This window comes from Rhinatrema bivittatum, chromosome 2 (genome assembly GCF_901001135.1).
Source record: "Rhinatrema bivittatum chromosome 2, aRhiBiv1.1, whole genome shotgun sequence".
NCBI classification, from domain to species: Eukaryota; Metazoa; Chordata; class Amphibia; order Gymnophiona; family Rhinatrematidae; genus Rhinatrema; species Rhinatrema bivittatum.
Window position 1 is genome coordinate 51,994,024 of NC_042616.1, and position 17,653 is coordinate 52,011,676.

At 48.0% G+C, this 17,653-nt stretch overlaps 1 protein-coding gene across 1 annotated transcript in view; it reads left to right on the plus strand.

The window, feature by feature from the left end:
* LOC115083210 (SCO-spondin-like) overlaps positions 1 to 17,653 on the plus strand; it is a 508,366-nt gene that overhangs the window by 255,937 nt on the left and 234,776 nt on the right. Inside the window, exons 61-64 of the mRNA XM_029587016.1 lie at positions 6,855 to 7,037; positions 13,400 to 13,570; positions 15,974 to 16,226; positions 17,088 to 17,134. Of these exons, the coding sequence (XP_029442876.1) occupies positions 6,855 to 7,037; positions 13,400 to 13,570; positions 15,974 to 16,226; positions 17,088 to 17,134 (654 nt within the window). The remainder of the gene's footprint in view (positions 1 to 6,854; positions 7,038 to 13,399; positions 13,571 to 15,973; positions 16,227 to 17,087; positions 17,135 to 17,653) is intronic.

The window sequence follows — 17,653 nt, forward strand, 5'->3', positions numbered from 1 at the left end:
GCACTACTGGCACCCAGCCCTGGCTGGGCGGTCATCGCTTTACCAGCACCACCTCGTTACTCGGGAGATTCCAAACAATGCTGGGGGTTTTTAAACCAGTGTCAGATGCAGTTTACTCTACAGTCTACGCTTTTCCCGGACGACTTAGTCAAAACAACGTTTATCATGTCCCTTTTGGATGGCAAGGCCCTGGCCTGGGCTTCCTCGCTGTGGGAACGCTCCGACCCTCTGCTATCCAGTCTTCCATAGTTCATGTCAGTTTTCAAACAAGTTTTTGATGAACCTGGCAGGCTTCCCACAATGGGTTCTGACTTGTTACTGCTGAGACAAGGGACCCGCTCCTTGACCAATTATGCAATTGAGTTCCACACGTTGGCCATGGAGCAGAACTGGCAAGGGAGCAGTCTACATGCCATCTTTCTGGAGGGACTGGCACCTCGACTAAAAGATGAACTCGCCGCATGGGAGATCCCTGCATCCCTGGAAGGTCTATTTGACTTAATGGGAAAATTGGACCGACGAATCCAGGAGAGGGCCCAAAAGAACGGTCTATTTTGAGAACCTATCGGAGGGTCCCACTTCCCTCCATTGAGAACCAGCCACTGTTCTCGGAGAGCTCCAAAGAACCTATGCAACTGGCCCCGTGTCCTTCTATCAGAAGAGGAGAAACCCCGTCTTCGTCAACTCAGCGTATGCCTGTATTGCGGGAACCAGGGTCACCCTTGTCTTCAGTGCCCTGAGAAAAAGGAACCTCCTCTGTGCCAAGGAATCACAGATGCGGTAGCCCTTGGTCTATCTTCCACATCATCTTCGCTCCTACTATCAGCCTCCCTGGAGCAATCCTCTACCTGCTTCGCCACCCAGGTTCTAGTGGATTCTGGTGCTGGGGGGAATTTTATCCAGCAAGACCTCGTGAAGCAATACCGGATTTCCATGTGTCCTTTGACCCCACCAGTGGCTCTAGCCTCTATACATGGAAACTTACTTCCCAAATTGGTGACTCAGGTTACACATCTTTTGACCCTATGGATGGGAACCGATCACACCGAGCTCATTACCTTCTACATCCTTCCCAAAGCCGTGAACCCAGTTATACTAGACTTGCCATGGCTACAAAAACATCAGCCACAGTTCAATTGGGCCTCGTCAGTGGGGCCAACAATGTGCTGAGAACGACCTTGAACTAGCGAACTTCCCTCACGCCTTGGTTGTGGCCACTGCGCTGCCTAACCTCCCGAGTCCTAGTAGGAGGTCTCAGGAAACTCAGACCGATTCCGATTTCCTCCATAAGAATCCTTCGAAGACCACCTCTCCACTCTTGAAGGAACAACTGGCACACAGGACGATCGAATACGAGGCCTTAGAAAAGGAGCACAAACAAACCATGAAGGGATTTGTTTCCCTCCTGTCCTTTAAAGAAGAAGAAGTACAAAGTCTTCAAGTCCTCCTACAACAAAGGAGAGTGGGACTGTCCCTCGATACACCCGAAGGTTCGAACACCCCATGTCCCAGCCTACTAAAACCCCGTATGGGGGGCCTTGAAGAGAGGGTACTTTTCCAATTCCACCCATGGCTAGGGCCTCGGGCGGCCTCTCACCTTCCTGCCACCCGGCCGCCACCGTCGCTGCCTCAGTCCACGTCTGGAATCGCCACCGCTTCCTTCTCTCTCCTCCCTCTTGGCTGGGCCGCCGATGCCGGGATTTCCTGCGACAGGGACCGCTGACCAGACTCCTCTTCTTGCGGCCGGGAGGCCACCTGAAACTCCTCTTCAGGCCGGAGCCGCCCCCAACGTCGGGTCTGCGTCTCCAGCCTCACCATGGTCACTCTCCAGGCCGCGCCTCCTCAGCTCCTCCTAGTGACATCATCGAGGGAGTTCTTCTTGGCCCTACAAAAGGGGCCTGCACTCATTTGAGCTTTGCCTTTGCAACAAGTACTCTCTTTCCTTGTTGCCCTGCGCTTCCTAGCTCCCGTGCCTTCTTATTATCTTTGCTTGATCTCTACCTGGTACCAACCTCCGCCTCTCCGACTACGCTGTCTTCTTCAAGCCTGACCTCCACCTGCTTGACTACGCTGACTTCTCCAGACCTGACCACTGCCTGTCCGACTACGCTAACCTCTCCAAGCCTGACCTCTGCCTGCCTGACCACGCTGACTTCTCCAGACCTGACCTTCGCCTGTCTGACTACTCCGTCATCTCTCCGAGAGACCTCCAGAGGGCCACCTAAGTCCAGGTGGTCCGGGTACACAAGTGCTCAACCTGCGGAAACCCCAGACTGTTATTGGCGAAGCTCCAGCTTGCCTCTATCTCCTCGTGAGCTCCGCCTCCTGGTAGGAGACGCTCTCTGGGTCCGACCAGAGGGCCGTACCAACTCTGCGCCAGGCCAAGGGTCCACCTCCAATGCAACAGTAGGGCTGAGAGCTGCGCATATTTACTGCTGCTCTTTTTCAGGTGCAAGTCTGAATAAAACTCGTTATAGCCAAAAACTGACTGGTTGAGGGTTCTGGCTATACTGGTGGGGTGTGCAGGCTGAAGAACCGAGGAGTTTGGATGACCTAGAGACAGATTGGGCAAATTGATGGAGTAATTGGTAAAACTGGGAATGTCCTTCACACGTGCATGTTTTAAAATGTGCTCACTTGATGTGTAAAAGCTGACAAGTCCTAAGGAAAGATATACGAATAATGTTTCCTTGCGCAACCGCTTAAAATTAGAAGCAAACATACATGCTGTAGGCGTATTTTATATTATATGCACACCCTTGCATGCACGATTTAAAATTCCATCGCATGTGTGCACGCGCCCACATATGTGCATATGTGGGTGCGTACACGCGCTGGTTTTAAGGTTATTGTCTATGTTTGAAGCTATTTCTGCTTTGCCTGCAGAAGAGGCTTTTTAAAAATTTAATTCCCCTGTGTGCACTGAAAGAGGCACTCCCGGGAGTGGGGTTTTGGAAGGGTTTGCATTTATGCGCATATTTTTGGAAATCCAAGCGTAATAGCATAATTTTTATAACGACCTCCACCCGCACAGGTTAGCAGATGTAAATGCATGCAGGTAGTTACAGTATGAAAAGGCAGTGACTACCGCTGGGTGCATGGGGATAGACAGTAGAAAGAAGGAAGCAAACATTTTGAGCCATTCATTCAATTGGTTGGGGCCCCCCAAGATGCGTTACTTCATCTATCTATCTATCTATCTATCTATCTACCTATCTAGTACCCACTAAGCAGCCACGCTGCCAGCCAGTAGTTTAAAGCTCCCTTTTTTTCTCTTAAAGTTGCTGAAAGAACTCATGTTCACAGACAACCCACACCCAGACAGACACAGAAAGATACAGATACCTGGTACCCAGACAGGCATAGAGACACAGACATACCACATCTTGACAAAAAAAAAAAAAAAGACAGACAACACCCAGAAAAAAGATAGACACAGACAGACAGACACAGCACACTCAGACACACAGAGAGAGGCATAGACACACCACTTTTGGCCTTTGTTCTTCCCTGTTCGTACCTGGATCAGCCAAGACTCCTGGGTTTTTGCCTCCCCTCCAGCAGATGGAGCCAGAGAAGTTTTGACCGACTCTGCCCTATACCCTCAGGTGCCACCTACAGTCCGTCAGTATTTCTCTGTCTCCATCTGCTGGAGGGGAGGCAAAACCCAGGAGTCTGGACTGATCCGTGGTACTACAGGAACGAAAATTAGCAGGTAAGAGCCAATTTTCCTTTACTTCCCCACCTTCTCTCTCTCTCCCCTCCCCCTCCTTATTTTCTCTGTCCATTTCCCTCCCCTACCTCACCACTTTCTTTTCCCCTGGCAGGCAACAGCTGCGATCTCTCTCCCTGGGTAGGGACCTGGCAGCAGCAGCAGGAACTCCTCCCAGGCTGAGGCCGGAGGGTGGGCAGCTCTTCCTGGGTTGTGGAACACCGCAAATGGCTGCTCCTGTGTTCAGTTCTGCCACGGAATAAGCAGCTTCCTGCCCGGACCCGCCATAGGGGAAGCAGCTCCTCTCCCTGGCCCCACCCCCCGAAAGAGAAGCATGGCTAAGTCGAGGCAGCTCTGTCCCTCCTGAGCTTGCAGTGCCTTCATGATGCCAAGATTCGACAGCACATCCGTTTTTATCTTCCTTGCTAGGGCAGCCAGCGTGTCCCCTTCGGCATCATTCGTATCACTCCTCGGGGGCACGCCCCCTCCCCCCGTTTCCTCACCTCTGTTCTAGAACTAGAATCGTGAGATGGGCTTTGAGGCTGTCGACTCAGGAGTAACATCAGGGAACATTTCTTCCTGGAAGGCATGATGGATGCGTGGAATAACATCCCAGAGCGGGTGGTGGAGGCTTAAATGGTAACAGACTTTTAGAAGGCCTGGGTTAATTGCAAAAAAGGCTAAGAGACAGCAGAAGCACAACCTAGCAGCACATATTTAAGGGTGAAGATACCCTACGGGAATGATTCAACAATGACTGTTGAGGCTGTCAAAATGAGTGGCAGAGTGGATAATATGAAATGTTGGAAGTCCTAACGGAAACGCAGGCAACTATACAGCCAGGTCTGTCTGGCTGGCCGCAGGTACCGTAATAACTACAAGCTGGAGTGGAAATGCAGGCACTCACTTAGCGCCATTTGTATGATAAGCTACGCAGGCGACTTAGGAGGCCAGGTATTTGGGCAATGGCCAGGCTGTTGGTGGCTGCTTGGATTGTTGCGGGGCCTTGTGGTTAGTTATGGGAAAGGGGGTGGGGGTGCTGGGTGTGAACTGGGTGGGGAATTTTGTATGCTCATCTACCCGAGATGAGGGAGTACAGATGAGGAGGATGACACAAATTCTCCTGGATAAAAAAAAAAGAGAGATCTTACAAGCTGGCAAACGGGATATATTCTTGGCATAGTTTGGACAGGAATAACCAGTCAGACTGGATGGGCTGGTTGATCTTTTTCTGCTGTCATCTACTGTTACTATTCGGTACTAGTAATAACAGCATTAGCGGTTGCAGTTATACGATTAATAACAGCAGCAGTAAGAGTAGTATTTATTTATTTAATATTTTTATAGACTGACATTCGTTGGGAACATCATATCGGTTTACATTGAACGAGAATGTAGAGTAACAAGAGCTTTACAGGGAACTGAGTTTAAACCATATAATAGCTTGGAAAGGTAATATTAGATAACATTGCATAGGAATATGTAAAGTAACGGGGTAACAGTAATATTAGATAACAATAATATTATGAAAATAAAAAGAAAGGGATACATTCTTAAAAGAAGACCCTCTGTTCATAAACTCTCACAGTACAGCTAAGAGCTAATTGGGATTTATTTATTTATTTAACATTTTTATATACCGACCTTCATGAAAGAAAATTCATATCAGATCGGTTTACAGATAACATGAGGGGAATAACAAAGTCAACCATATAACAAGAAATGAAAGTTACATATAACAAGGGGTATTAACCTGGAGGGCTAGGATAGCCGGAGCGATAGAAGGCATAACTGAACAAATTAGATAATACAATAATATGATGAGAAGAGGCATAAGTGTATAGGCTACACTTGTCAGAGAGTTTAGGTAGGAGTCAGTGTCTGAATTAGTGAGGAATTGCTGGAACTGTAGGTTAAGTGAAGGCCTGGATGAATGTCACAGTAAATGTCACAGTAAATGTCACAGTAAAGGTGACATTTCATTTTATCCCATATTGGGGGCTTAGGACTGTTATACCTGCTGTCATCCAGTAAAGGGTCCTATGTCCTCTAACAGCTGACACAGATCCCAGGTCCCCCCGATTATAGCCCCAGGTGTTCTAGCAGCTGAGTGTTGAGCCAGGGTCCCCTGGTTACATATTCAGGGGTTCAGACACCTGGGGATAAAAACTAGACCCTGGTTACAGCCGCCAGGCCTTCTAACCACTGGGGATGCAACCCATGTCCTCTGGCTACAGCCCCCAGGCCTTCTAACCACTGGGGATACAACCCATGTCCTCTGGCTACAGCCCCCAGGCCTTCTAACCACTGGGGATACAGCCCATGTCCTCTGGCTACAGCCCCCAGGCCTTCTAACCACTGGGGATACAACCCATGTCCTCTGGCTACAGCCCCCAGGCCTTCTAACCAATGGGGATACAACCCATGTCCTCTGGCTACAGCCCCCAGGCCTTCTAACCACTGGGGATACAACCCATGTCCTCTGGCTACAGCCCCCAGGCCTTCTAACCACTGGGGATACAACCCATGTCCTCTGGCTACAGCCCCCAGGCCTTCTAACCACTGGGGATACAACCCATGTCCTCTGGCTACAGCCCCCAGGCCTTCTAACCACTGGGGATACAACCCATGTCCTCTGGCTACAGCCCCCAGGCCTTCTAACCACTGGGGATACAACCCATGTCCTCTGGCTACAGCCCCCAGGCCTTCTAATCACTGGGGATAGAACCCATGGTCCCTGGCTACAGCCCCCAGGCCTTCTAATCACTGGGGATAGAACCATGGTCTCCTGCTTATATAGTCAGACGTTTTAACAATTGGGATAAAGTTAGACTCTCTGGTTACAGTCCAAGAGATATAACCCATGTCCAGTGGTTTACAGTCCTAGAGGTTGTCACAAATGGGCATAGACCCTGTGTTCTGCTTACTTTCCCAGAGTCACTCGCTTGGGATAGACCCTGGGCTGGAAGATTAATGTCCAGATTCTTGGAACACAGAACACCATCACTGTACCCCCAATATAAAGAGACTGGGATGTGTTGGGGCAGGAATTTTGCTGCAGGTAACAAGGTAGATGTACCCTTTTCACCGTGGGCTCTTTCTCTCTTTCTCTCTCTCTCTCTCTTTGCCTCCTGATGCGCAGAACCTGCTAACCTTTGGAGCGACTGGAGCGCCTGGTCACCCTGCTCCACAACCTGTTTCTACGACGTGGAGCGGGTGGGGCTGAGGAAGAGGTTCCGTTACTGTAACAGCACGCTGGGGGTTTCACCCATGTGCGAGGGGGAAGCTGTGCAAGAGGAAACATGTGACACTTCACTCTGTCCAGGTAGGAGAAGCAAAAAAACATCAGAGGCTCCGAGCTTTGCAACCTCTAAGAATGCAGGAAATATAATGAGGTCCACCTGCTCTATTCAGTCTTACGGTTTTGTCTCAAGTTGTGAGGTTAAGATCCCAAGAGAGAAGTCTAATAATAAGTTGTATTTCTGTCTCATCCAAGCAGATGTTCAATAATAGCATGAGGTTGCCATCAGGCTACTCCTTTGGCCCTTTCGGACCACCTCTGGACACAATGCAGATGCTGCTGTTGGCAGCATTATCGACCTCTGTTGGTCTTTCGTTTCCCCGTTTCCATTTCCTGCTATGTATAGCTCTCGGGCGGGACCCCACGCAGGATCTCTTAAGCCTGGGCTTTCTTTGGGCTCCTTATGTCTTGGGTGCCACACTCTCAAGTCCGGATGCCGCACATTCATCCTTCAGGATTCTGTCCTCTGCCGCTCCAGTCTCTCTCTAACCTGAACTCTGGTTGCCTCCTCTCCAGCCTGTTCTGGTACCCCCATGGTTGTCAGCGCTTGCTGAAGAGTGGAGTTTGGTCCCTCCCTCTTCCTGAGCTCCTCCCAGGGGCTCTTGTTTTCTCTTCCTGTGCATTATTATTTTTTTTTTTAATTTCCAGCTGTCTTTATTGGTTTGCTTTGCTCTTTGTGTGGGCCCCTGGCAGACCACTAGAGTGTATCCTCTGTTCTCGGCTCTAAGATTTTTCCAGCAGGGAAGGTTCATGTACAGTTCAGGGAGGTGTGAATAAGAGTCATCTGTGGGAGGTTCTTTCCCCCTAAGGGGAGGGGTTTTTCTGGTTTGGTATAAAAGAACTTCCCCTGAGGCACAAGGGGAGTTTTAGGGGAGAATAAGGACTAGAAAAGAGAGAGAGGCTGAGGGGGATCCTGTTCAAGGGTTCTCAGAGGTTGTGTTGAGGTTTGGCACGGAGGTTTTGTGAAGCCTTGGTAAGAGCGGAGGGGGGTCCTGTGCTGCAGCCTCGCAGACTACAGGGCTGGGGTGCGGACATCTGAGGCTTGCTGGGAGAGCAAAGGGATCTTCCTGTCAGTACTGACTGGATGCCAGCCAGCCAGGAGGATAAAGACCCCAGGGTTTAAGGAGACACCACCCTGCCTGGGAAAGCCAACAGTCGGAGAAGGGTGAAGAAGAGAAATGTGAAACTGTGTTCTACTTTTGGTCTGGAGGAGACTAGAAGACTTTCAAGGGGAAGCAGAAAAGAGAACTTTGTCCAAAGACCTTGGGCTTAGCAAGTGAAAGAATTGTAATTACTGGAGTTTTTTCAACTGTTTAGAACCTGTTAAAGGATTTTCTCTTGTGATTTCCAGGATGGTTCTGTTATGTACCTGCCGTTTGCTTGTACTTTACTTTGTGCACTTTTTATAAATTCTCTCTCTCTCTTTTGGAACAAACTTTCTTTGGTGTAGGCTCCTATTTTTTTACTGATTGAGTGAAGTCTCCCCTTGGGCCTCACAGCTCTGCCACCCCTGTAGCCCCCTTTGGATTTTTCCTCTAGCTGAAGCTTCTCCAGTTGCTGTCAGGTACCAAGTTATTTCTGTAGAGCAACTTAGGCCTTAGTATGGGTTAAATTGAGTTTCTTCTTCATCCAGGCAGGCCGGTCCACTTAACTGGGTTATGCATGCCAACCAGTAGATGGAGAAAGAGATTAACAGACTCACTGATGTCACCTTCATACACCCTTACACTGACATCAGCCTGCCAGTATTCTCTGTCTCCAGCAGATGGCAGACATGATTAACGTGCTGGGGACGTAGGCCTGCCAGGATTGGTCAGGCCTGGGTACTCCTGAAGTGATAGGTCAGCCTTCCTCCCTCAGTGGAGCTGAACCCAGTAATGGTAAACTCAATGCAGGGGGAATCCTAGAGGTGAAGGCCGATGCCTGTCCCTCAGGGGAGGGCTGAATCTGCTTCCAGGAGTGTAAGGCAGCTTTGATTCCCCATTTCTGCCTGATTTCTCTGCCTGAGTGTTCTTTCTGGAGGCCCCTCTCTTCCTCCCTTCCCCTCCATTCCTCCACTCTGCCCCTCACTCCCCTCATGAGTATCAGCGGCAGGGGTGTGTGAGAGTCAGGGCCCTTTAGTCAGACTTTGCCAGTAGCAGTAAAGATTTTTTTTTAAAAAACAGCAGTTGGTGGAACTTCCCGCGTTCCCGAGTTTGGAGTGGGAAGGATGGTTAGCAAAGGATCTTCACTGTCTGGACATTCAGCAGATGCTGTTGTGTTATCTTGAGGTGATTTATTTATTTATTTATTTTTAGATTTTTATATACCGGTGTTCCTATATGAAATAAAGATCACATCGGTTTACATTGAAACAGAACATGAAAATTGCCAAAAGGCATTACATAGAACAAGGTTATGAAACTTGGAACAGTGTACATAAGTTCAAAATTTAACAATAACGTTGTAACATTGATGACCAAAAGATGAATTCCTTTTTGCAGTTGGATCATCTTTATGTCCAGATCAGTGGCACAAAGAAGGTAACCAAGACTTCTAAAGCCCCATAGCTCATTGGTTAAAAGAGACTATATTTTCAACTTATCTTTGGAATGGATTGACGCTTACAATGGGGTTGCAGGTGTACTCAACCAGAATGGAGGCGACCTCTTGGGCTGAGTGTCAGTTGGTGTCACCATGGGAGATTCCTAGGGTGGCCACTTGATCGACTTTACACACTTTCACCAAGCATTATCATTTAGATGTAAGAGCACCTGAGGAGATTACTTTTTGTGAGAGTGTTTTGAGAATGGGTCTTTCAGTGTCCCGCCCAGTGTAGGGGAAATTGGGTGGATTCCACTTGTCTGGACTGATCTGGGGTATGAACAAGAAAGGAAAATTGGTTCTTACCTGCCATTTTTCATTCTTTTAGTATCACAGATCAGTCCAGAGACCCATCTCCTCATTTTGTTTTCTGAAAGACAGCATAATTGTGAGTAATATTTTCAGCAGAATTTAGAGCTGTATATAGTTGTGTTCTAGGAACTATGAAAAGTTAGTTTTCTGTGGCCTTGGATGTGAGTTCTCCAGTTAAGGGGGGCTCTAACCTATCTTACATGTTCACCCTAGGAGGGAGATTGTTATTTGAGATTATAGTTGGCTCTACATTGGCTTGGATGCAGGTCGATACTGAGGGACTGCAGGTGGCACTCGGTTAAGTAGCAATGCCTGAAAAGTGTTTAATTCTCTGCCTCTATCTGCTGGTAGGGATGCAAAACAGACTTGTCGGGACTGATATGAGGTACTACAGAAATGAAAATTAGCAGATAAGAACCAATTTTTCTATCAGTAGGTTCTCAACCTCATCAGGTACGGGTGTGCCCTAGAATTCGTGCATCTGGTTTCAGATGCTTTTATGGTGTCTCTGTGTCATTCCACTGAAAAGAAAGCCACCATGCAGCTACTGAGTGTGTTAAAGGTTGTGATTCCAGTATGGAAGGGTCAAGAGGCAACAGGACGCTATTCCATTTATTTTGTAGTTCCCAAAACGGAAGGTTTGTTTCGACCGATCTTTGATCTGAAGCAGGTCAATTAATCTTTGTGGGTGACTCATTTCAGAATGGAAACCTTATGGTCGGTGATCATGGCAGTGCAGAAAGGGGAGTTTCTCGCCTCTCTGGATCTGACAGAAGCATACCTTCACATCCCGATCTGGAAAGAACATCAGTGATTTTTGCGCCTCTCAGTTCTCAGGTACATTACTAGTTTCAGGTGTTGCTATTTGGTCTGGCAACAGCACTAAGGACATTTTTGAAGATGATGGTGATGATGGTGGCAACTTTACGCAGGGAAGGCATTATGGTTCACTTGTATTTGGATGATTGGTTGATCAGAGCCAAATCCAGAGAAGAGAGTCTCTCAGTCTCTCTGCATCTTGCAAAAATGGGATGGGTGGTCAGTCTGTCCAAGAGCAATCTACTACTCTCTCAGAATCTGGTGTATCTTGGAGCCTGCTTTAATATGCCTCAGGGCAAGATATTTCTGCCAGAACAGCGAATCCAAAAGCTATGGAGGTCAAATTTGAGTTTTACTATCTGCAAACTGCCCATCAGTGTAGTATTACCTGCAGAATCTAGGTTCCATGGAGGCGACTGTGGAATTGGTTTCATGGGCCAGAGCACACATGCACCTTCTTTAAAGGACCTTGCTCTCTCGATGGAACTCTCAGTCCCCCGAGTACACTGTGAGGTTGTCTCTTCCAGAAGTGGTGAAGGAGGAGTTGCTCTGGTGGATGCAGAGAGGACATGTGGCCAAGGGGATGGAGTTAGCAGCCCCAGTGTGGATGGTGGTGACCCCAGATGCAAGTCTTAAAGGTTGGTTAGTTCACTGCCAGGAGCTGGTGACTCAGGGGCAGTGGTCTTCCTAGGAGACGAGCTGGTCCATTAATCACCTAGAGGCTCAAGTGATTTGGTTGGGACTTCTAAGATTTGCAGACTGGATAATCAGGCAAGCAGTGAGGGCAATGTCGGACAACGCCATGGGATAGCATATATAAATCACTAGATGGAAACTTACAGTCAACAGGTTTTTCTGGAAATGGATATTCTTCTACTGTGGACAGAACAACACCTTCAAGATCTATTGTCGTCTTATATAGCAGGCGATGACAATGTCCAAGAAGATTATCTCAGTCATGCTGTGGATCCAGGAGAATGGGAGCTGACAAACGAAGTCTTTCAGCTAATTGTTTCCTGACGGGGGTCAACCATGCTTAGATTTGATAGCAAGCACCATAAATGTAAAGATACACTGGTTTTAGAGTCGCAGAAGGGATCCTCAAGCAACTGGTATCGATGCTCTAGTGCACATTTGGCCACAGGACACAATACTGTTTGTTAGGGATGCCCAACTCCAGTCCTCAAGAGCCACAACAGGCCTGGTATTCAGGATATCCACAATGAATATACATAAAAACATAAGATATGCCATACTGGGTCAGACCAAGGGTCCATCAAGCCCAATATCCTGTTTCCAACAGTGGCCAATCCAAGTCACAAGTAACTGGCAAGTACCCAAACATTAGACAAAACACAATCTACTATTGCTTATTAATTAACATTATAGCAGTTTATGGATGCATGAGATAGATTTGCATAGAGCGGGAGCAGATTTGCATATAGTGGAGGCAGTGCCTATTCCTTGCACAAGTTCTGTGTGGTTAGATTTTATCAGATATTCAGTCCACTCTTCTGCTGCTGAATATCACTGCTGAATTATGAGCTCCTAGTCTTAAAGCTTCATGCTCTTAAATCTTGGAGATTTAAGAATGGATTCCAGTAGGTTGCCATTAACAAGTCTCAGAGGAATAGACTTAGTTGGGGAAAGTTTGTAATAGAACTCTTGAGAACGATTGGCATTCAAGCGCCGTTGGACTTCAGTTCATTATCGTCCATTCCTCTGTTCATGAGCCCTGTGCCCCCCTTTTGATTGTATCGTAGCTGCCTATCTTATTTATTTGATTTATATTTCGCCTTTCAGGCACTTCAAAACAGATTATATTCAGGTACTGTAGGTATTCCCCTAACCCTGCTGGGCTTACAGTCTAGGGGGGTACCTGAGGCACTGGGGGGGTGAAGTGACTTTCCCACAATCACAAGGCACGGCAGCAGGATTTGAGCCCTGGCTTCCCTGTTTTGCAGTCCGCCAGGCAAATAGAGATGTTACATCCCATCAGAAGTACCCAGAGAATGTATGCATTATTTCATGTACAAAAAAAAAAAAAAAGGTCAAAGCATGCGGTTTCAAGGGAGGGCAGACTGAGGGGTAACATAAGGAAATATTTCTTACGGAAAGTGTGATGGATACATGGAACAGCCTCCCCGAGGAGGTGTGGGGGCAAATACTGTCTGGGATAAATCCAGAGGACCATTAATGGCGTGGAAGTGAATATAAAGCCAGAGGCAGGGTGCCCTCTGCAGTACCACAGTAGGAAGGATAAACTGGACAGAAAAGATGGGCTTTATGGTATTTATTTATCATTTTATTTTGTGCCTCTGTGTGTATCCATGTCTGCAATCTAATGCTTTCATGATTCTCTCTCTCACTCTCTCTCCTGCTTCATTACCCTTCCTTGTTGTCTTTTGCATCTCTCACCATTCTTACGCTCTCTTTTCCCCTTCCCTCTTTCCCTCGCTCCTGTCCCCCTCTCTCTTTTTACCCTTTCTTTCATGTTTTTCCCTTTCTTTTATGTCTCTCCTTCCCTCCACACTCCTCCATTTCATTTTCTTTCTGTGCTTTCCCTCTCCCCGCCTCGCTGCATCCGCTTGGTTCTCGCCACACTCCTCTCTCTTTCTCTCTCCATTTCTCTTTCCTCTCGCCCTCTCTTCTCCCTTCCCTTCCTCTCTCAGTGGAAGGAGGCTGGACTCCCTGGATGCCGTGGTCCGAGTGCTCAGCGGCCTGCGATTCTGGCGTCCAGACCCGTAACCGGACCTGTTCTAGCCCAAACCCATCCCACGGAGGACTGGACTGCAAAGGCCCGCTGATCCAAACCCGAGACTGCAACACGCAGCCCTGTAAAGGTGAGAGAGTGTGTCACTCTTCCTAAGATCCCGCCACTCTTGAGACGGTAAGAGGCAGCGCTATAAAAGTGAGAGAATGCCACCGATGTCGCCTCTCCGATGCCTGAGTGTAAATGTAAATCCCTGAATCTCTGATTCCACTTGACAGGCCCCTTTTCTTCCTCGGATATCACAAGGAGACAGTCTTCCTGGAATCTTGTCAGTTGCAGCAAAGGCCATTTAGCAGAAGCACAGATACAGAAAGGCAAAGCAAACAATAAAAAGCCCAAAAGCTGCGTTCCTCTTTGTGCTCCATATTATGTAGAGAGACAAATCACAAATTTACCTATTATCATCTCATTATTCCAAGTTTCTGTATTATAGTAACATGTTAGTAGATTAGCTATGCCCATATCCTGCGACTTAACAACCCTGCTCCCTGTTCGTACATGGATCAGTCCAGACAGTGGGTTGAGCCTCCTGTCCAGCAGATGGAGACAGAGAAAAACTGAAAGGGTATCCTATATCAGGAGAGTGCCACCCCTGCATCCCTTCAGTATTTCTCTGTCTGCAGCAGATGAAGGCAGTTGAACCTGTGGTTCCCTAGCATTGTCTGTTCTTTTCTCTGTGGTGATTTCTTTTCCTTTCCTCCTTCTGGGTTGGTTCCTGGATCAAGCAAGTATTAGTTATTTCAATTAAAAAAACCCAAAACAAAAAGTTTTCAAAGGAATTCAAAGTTTTGTGACCAAATGAGACAGACCTGTCTCATAGCTCTTACTGGGTCCCAGGGGGGATTTTTCCCCTTGAGTGTACAGTCTGGGACTCCTCATTCCTAGTACCTGCTGCCTGTCTGGGGTGATACTGGTTGTCTAGTCACTCCACTTTGAGCTTGGATGACCCAAAAGAAGTCTCATGCCTCGGGTCCCACTGCAGAGCTGACTTTCTCTGTCTCCATCTGCTGGACAGGAGGCTCAACCCACTGTGTGGACTGATCTGTGGTACTACAGGAACGAAAATTAGCAGGTAAGAACCAATTTTCCTATCTGATTATTGATTGGAAATTGGTATAATCATCTCAGAATTATTTAGTCTATGGCGCCATCGCACAAGTCTGGAGAGATTTACTGTAATTTTCCAGGCCATGGGCAGTCAATTGCTTTTGTTGCTTTTTGTACCTACATGCCCAGCCTCTCTCTTCCATTTTCATGGCTCACAATGAGGGGAGCAGAGTGCCTTGTAACTCAAATGTCCTTATCTTGTACCAAAGCAGAATACTCCCTGTTCCGCAGAGTACTGTACTTCTCCCCTGATGAGTGAAGGCAGGGATGTGAGATTTCTGCCAACTCTGAACCGGCCTAAGAATTCACAGGTCCCAAGTATTGCTTTCCTTTCCAGTAGGAGGGTTGCCAATTTCTGCCTTCCCTAGGCCCCAATATACTGTATTTCGGGTTGCATTTCTTCACTCTGAGACTGTAAACACGTGACCCTCTGAAGATGATGAGATGGTGTCACTGAGGTCGGATCTCTCGCACCTGAGCCAGTAACCTGGGAAGTGAGGAGAGGGGGAGCCCCTGCCTTCCATCCCCCCTCTCCGGAGTGAGATGGTTCAAGGGGCTGTGCTATACCTTTACCTGCTCTGCCTGCCTTCCTCTATCAGAACCCAGAGGGGACACTGAAAAACCTGGCCCTGGCATGGGCATCATTGTGGTACTCTTTTTTTTTTTTTGCAGATCTGGCAGTTTCCTCTTGTTTCTTTGGGTTTCCAGCCTGGTCAGAATCGGGGCTGGGATCTAGCGCCATGAACCCTAATTTTCAAGTGCCTGAGGAATTTTTACCTTGTTTTATATCCCCTTTGCAACTCACTTAAGCCCCACCATAATAGTAGCAGCCCCAGCCGGGGCCACTCAGCAGGGGTCCTTTCAGAATCCTTCAGTCGTGGGTCCTAAATCCAGCCGCTAGGTGGTGCTGTTGCAGAATTGACTGTGACTCCCTCCCCAGGGCTTGTGAGCACTTTCTCTGCAGGATCCAACTCTTTTAAACAAGGCAGAAGCCTCTATAAGCCACCTCTTGTAAACGATTTCCCCTTTTTAGATCAGTATTTCCATGCTGTCAAGGGTGCCTGGAATGCCTGGAGATTTTCCATTTGTGCTTCTCCTCTAGGTCGCTGTGCATCTTTCCATTCCAGCAGGAGCCTTCCATATCTCCCTTTTGTTGCCTCATTTTCCCCTCTCATGTAGACTAAACTGAGATAGCAGATTACAGCTCCTGCAGAACTTGTTCTAGTGCCGTTCTCTGGTGAAATCATGAGAGCACTGCTTAGCTCTGCCTCTCAGAGCTGTGAGGATCAGGAACCTGGGCTTTGATCTTTTATTATGACAGCATGGGGCATGGGGCATCCAGAACAACTGTTATCACTTGTTGCAGAACTGTGTCCCGAGGATATGATCTTCCAGTTGGCAGAGGAGTGCCGCAGCGGTAGAGGGGCCTGTCCCCGGCTCTGCTTGGACCAAGCCGCCAGCGTGGAGTGCGCCACCACTTGCTATGATGGGTGCTACTGCCCCGAGGGGCTTTTCCTGCAGAATGGCAGCTGTGTACCACCGAGCCAGTGCTTGTGCTACCACCGAGGGGAGCTCTATCAGCCAGGGGACACCACTGCATTGGATGCCTGCAATAACTGGTAAGAGTTTAGTAGTTCTGTGCTGGGAGGCATAAGCCACACTGGAGAATTCACGCGCTGAGGTTCTGAGTGCGAGGTCACCAGCGCCTGAGATCTGTTACAGTTGTGTTTGAGAAGCTTACTGGCAGGTGAGATTATATTGTGTTTAGACATTCCTGACATCCTGAGATAGGATAGGCGTCATGGTCGTAGACTCCTTGAGGTTAGTTATCATTCCACTGCACGGGAAGCAGAGTGATTTGTGATGGATAAACCAACACTTTGAAGAAGGGAAAAGAGAGGGAGGAGGGAGAAATGGGAAAGTGAGGCACACCTGAGCTGGAAGAGCAGGGGGGAATGCGGGCTCCAGAGGGAAGCCCCTATGCAGAGAGTGTAGGTCAGAGGGTCTTCTCTAAACAAGGGAAAGGGATATCCCTGAGCTGGTAAAGAGGGTGGGATTAGCAACACAAAGCAAAGAGAGTGGTAGAAGTGGGACTCCCTTGAGCAGGGTCAGAGGGGGGAGGGATTCTTCTTCTGAGGAGGAGGAGGAGCAGCAGCAGAGGAGAGAGATTTTTCTGAGTAGGGAAGAGAGCAGGTTGGAGGAATAACAGAGCCGAGTGTAGTCTGGCATCTGAAGGAAATGAAAACAGAAATTATGTTTACTTACATGAGCTTTGTTCCTTGGATTATATGAAATGCATTGGGCGGGAAGCTGCAAGTTAATTTCTGCTTCAAGCTGGCGTCACAGAGTCTTCTCCTATGTGCAAATTACCGCACCAGGATATCACTTGAAGGCTGTTGTGTGCTCTTGAGAAAGCCCGACCAACGTTTCCTTCCTTGGACAGAAAGGAACTGAGCTATTCTCTTTTCTTGCCGTTTCAGTACCTGCAGATCTGGAGAGATGGTATGTGGGACCGAGCCCTGTCCAGGTAACTCATCATCTGCTCCACAGTTTTAACATTTTTGTGGGAATTTGAAAAATGTGTCGCAGGCCTGACCAAGGACTTGTGCCTGGGGTTAAGTTCTGGGAAGGAAAGTGTTTCCCGAGCTCTCCTAATTCTTTGTTCAGGTGTTGAGTCCTCATCAGAGAATAATAAGATCCAGTATACAGCCTGTTTTAGAGTGAAAAGAAGGCTGGTAGTGGACTTGAGATGTTTTTCCTATAAGGACTAGAGATTGGTTTTTAGGAACTTGCCAGGCTCTTATGGCTTGGATTGGCCACTGTTGGAGACAGGATGCTGGGCTTGATGGACCCTTGGCCTGACCCAGTATGGCATGTTCTTATGTTGGTAATGTTAATGTTCCTGCTCATACCCAGATCAGTCCAGACAAGTAGGTTTTGCATCCCTACCAGCAGATGGAGTCACAGAACAAAACCTCTGAGGCACTGCTACTTAACCGAGAGTGACACCTGCAGTCCCTCAATATTTCTCTGTCTCCAGCAGATG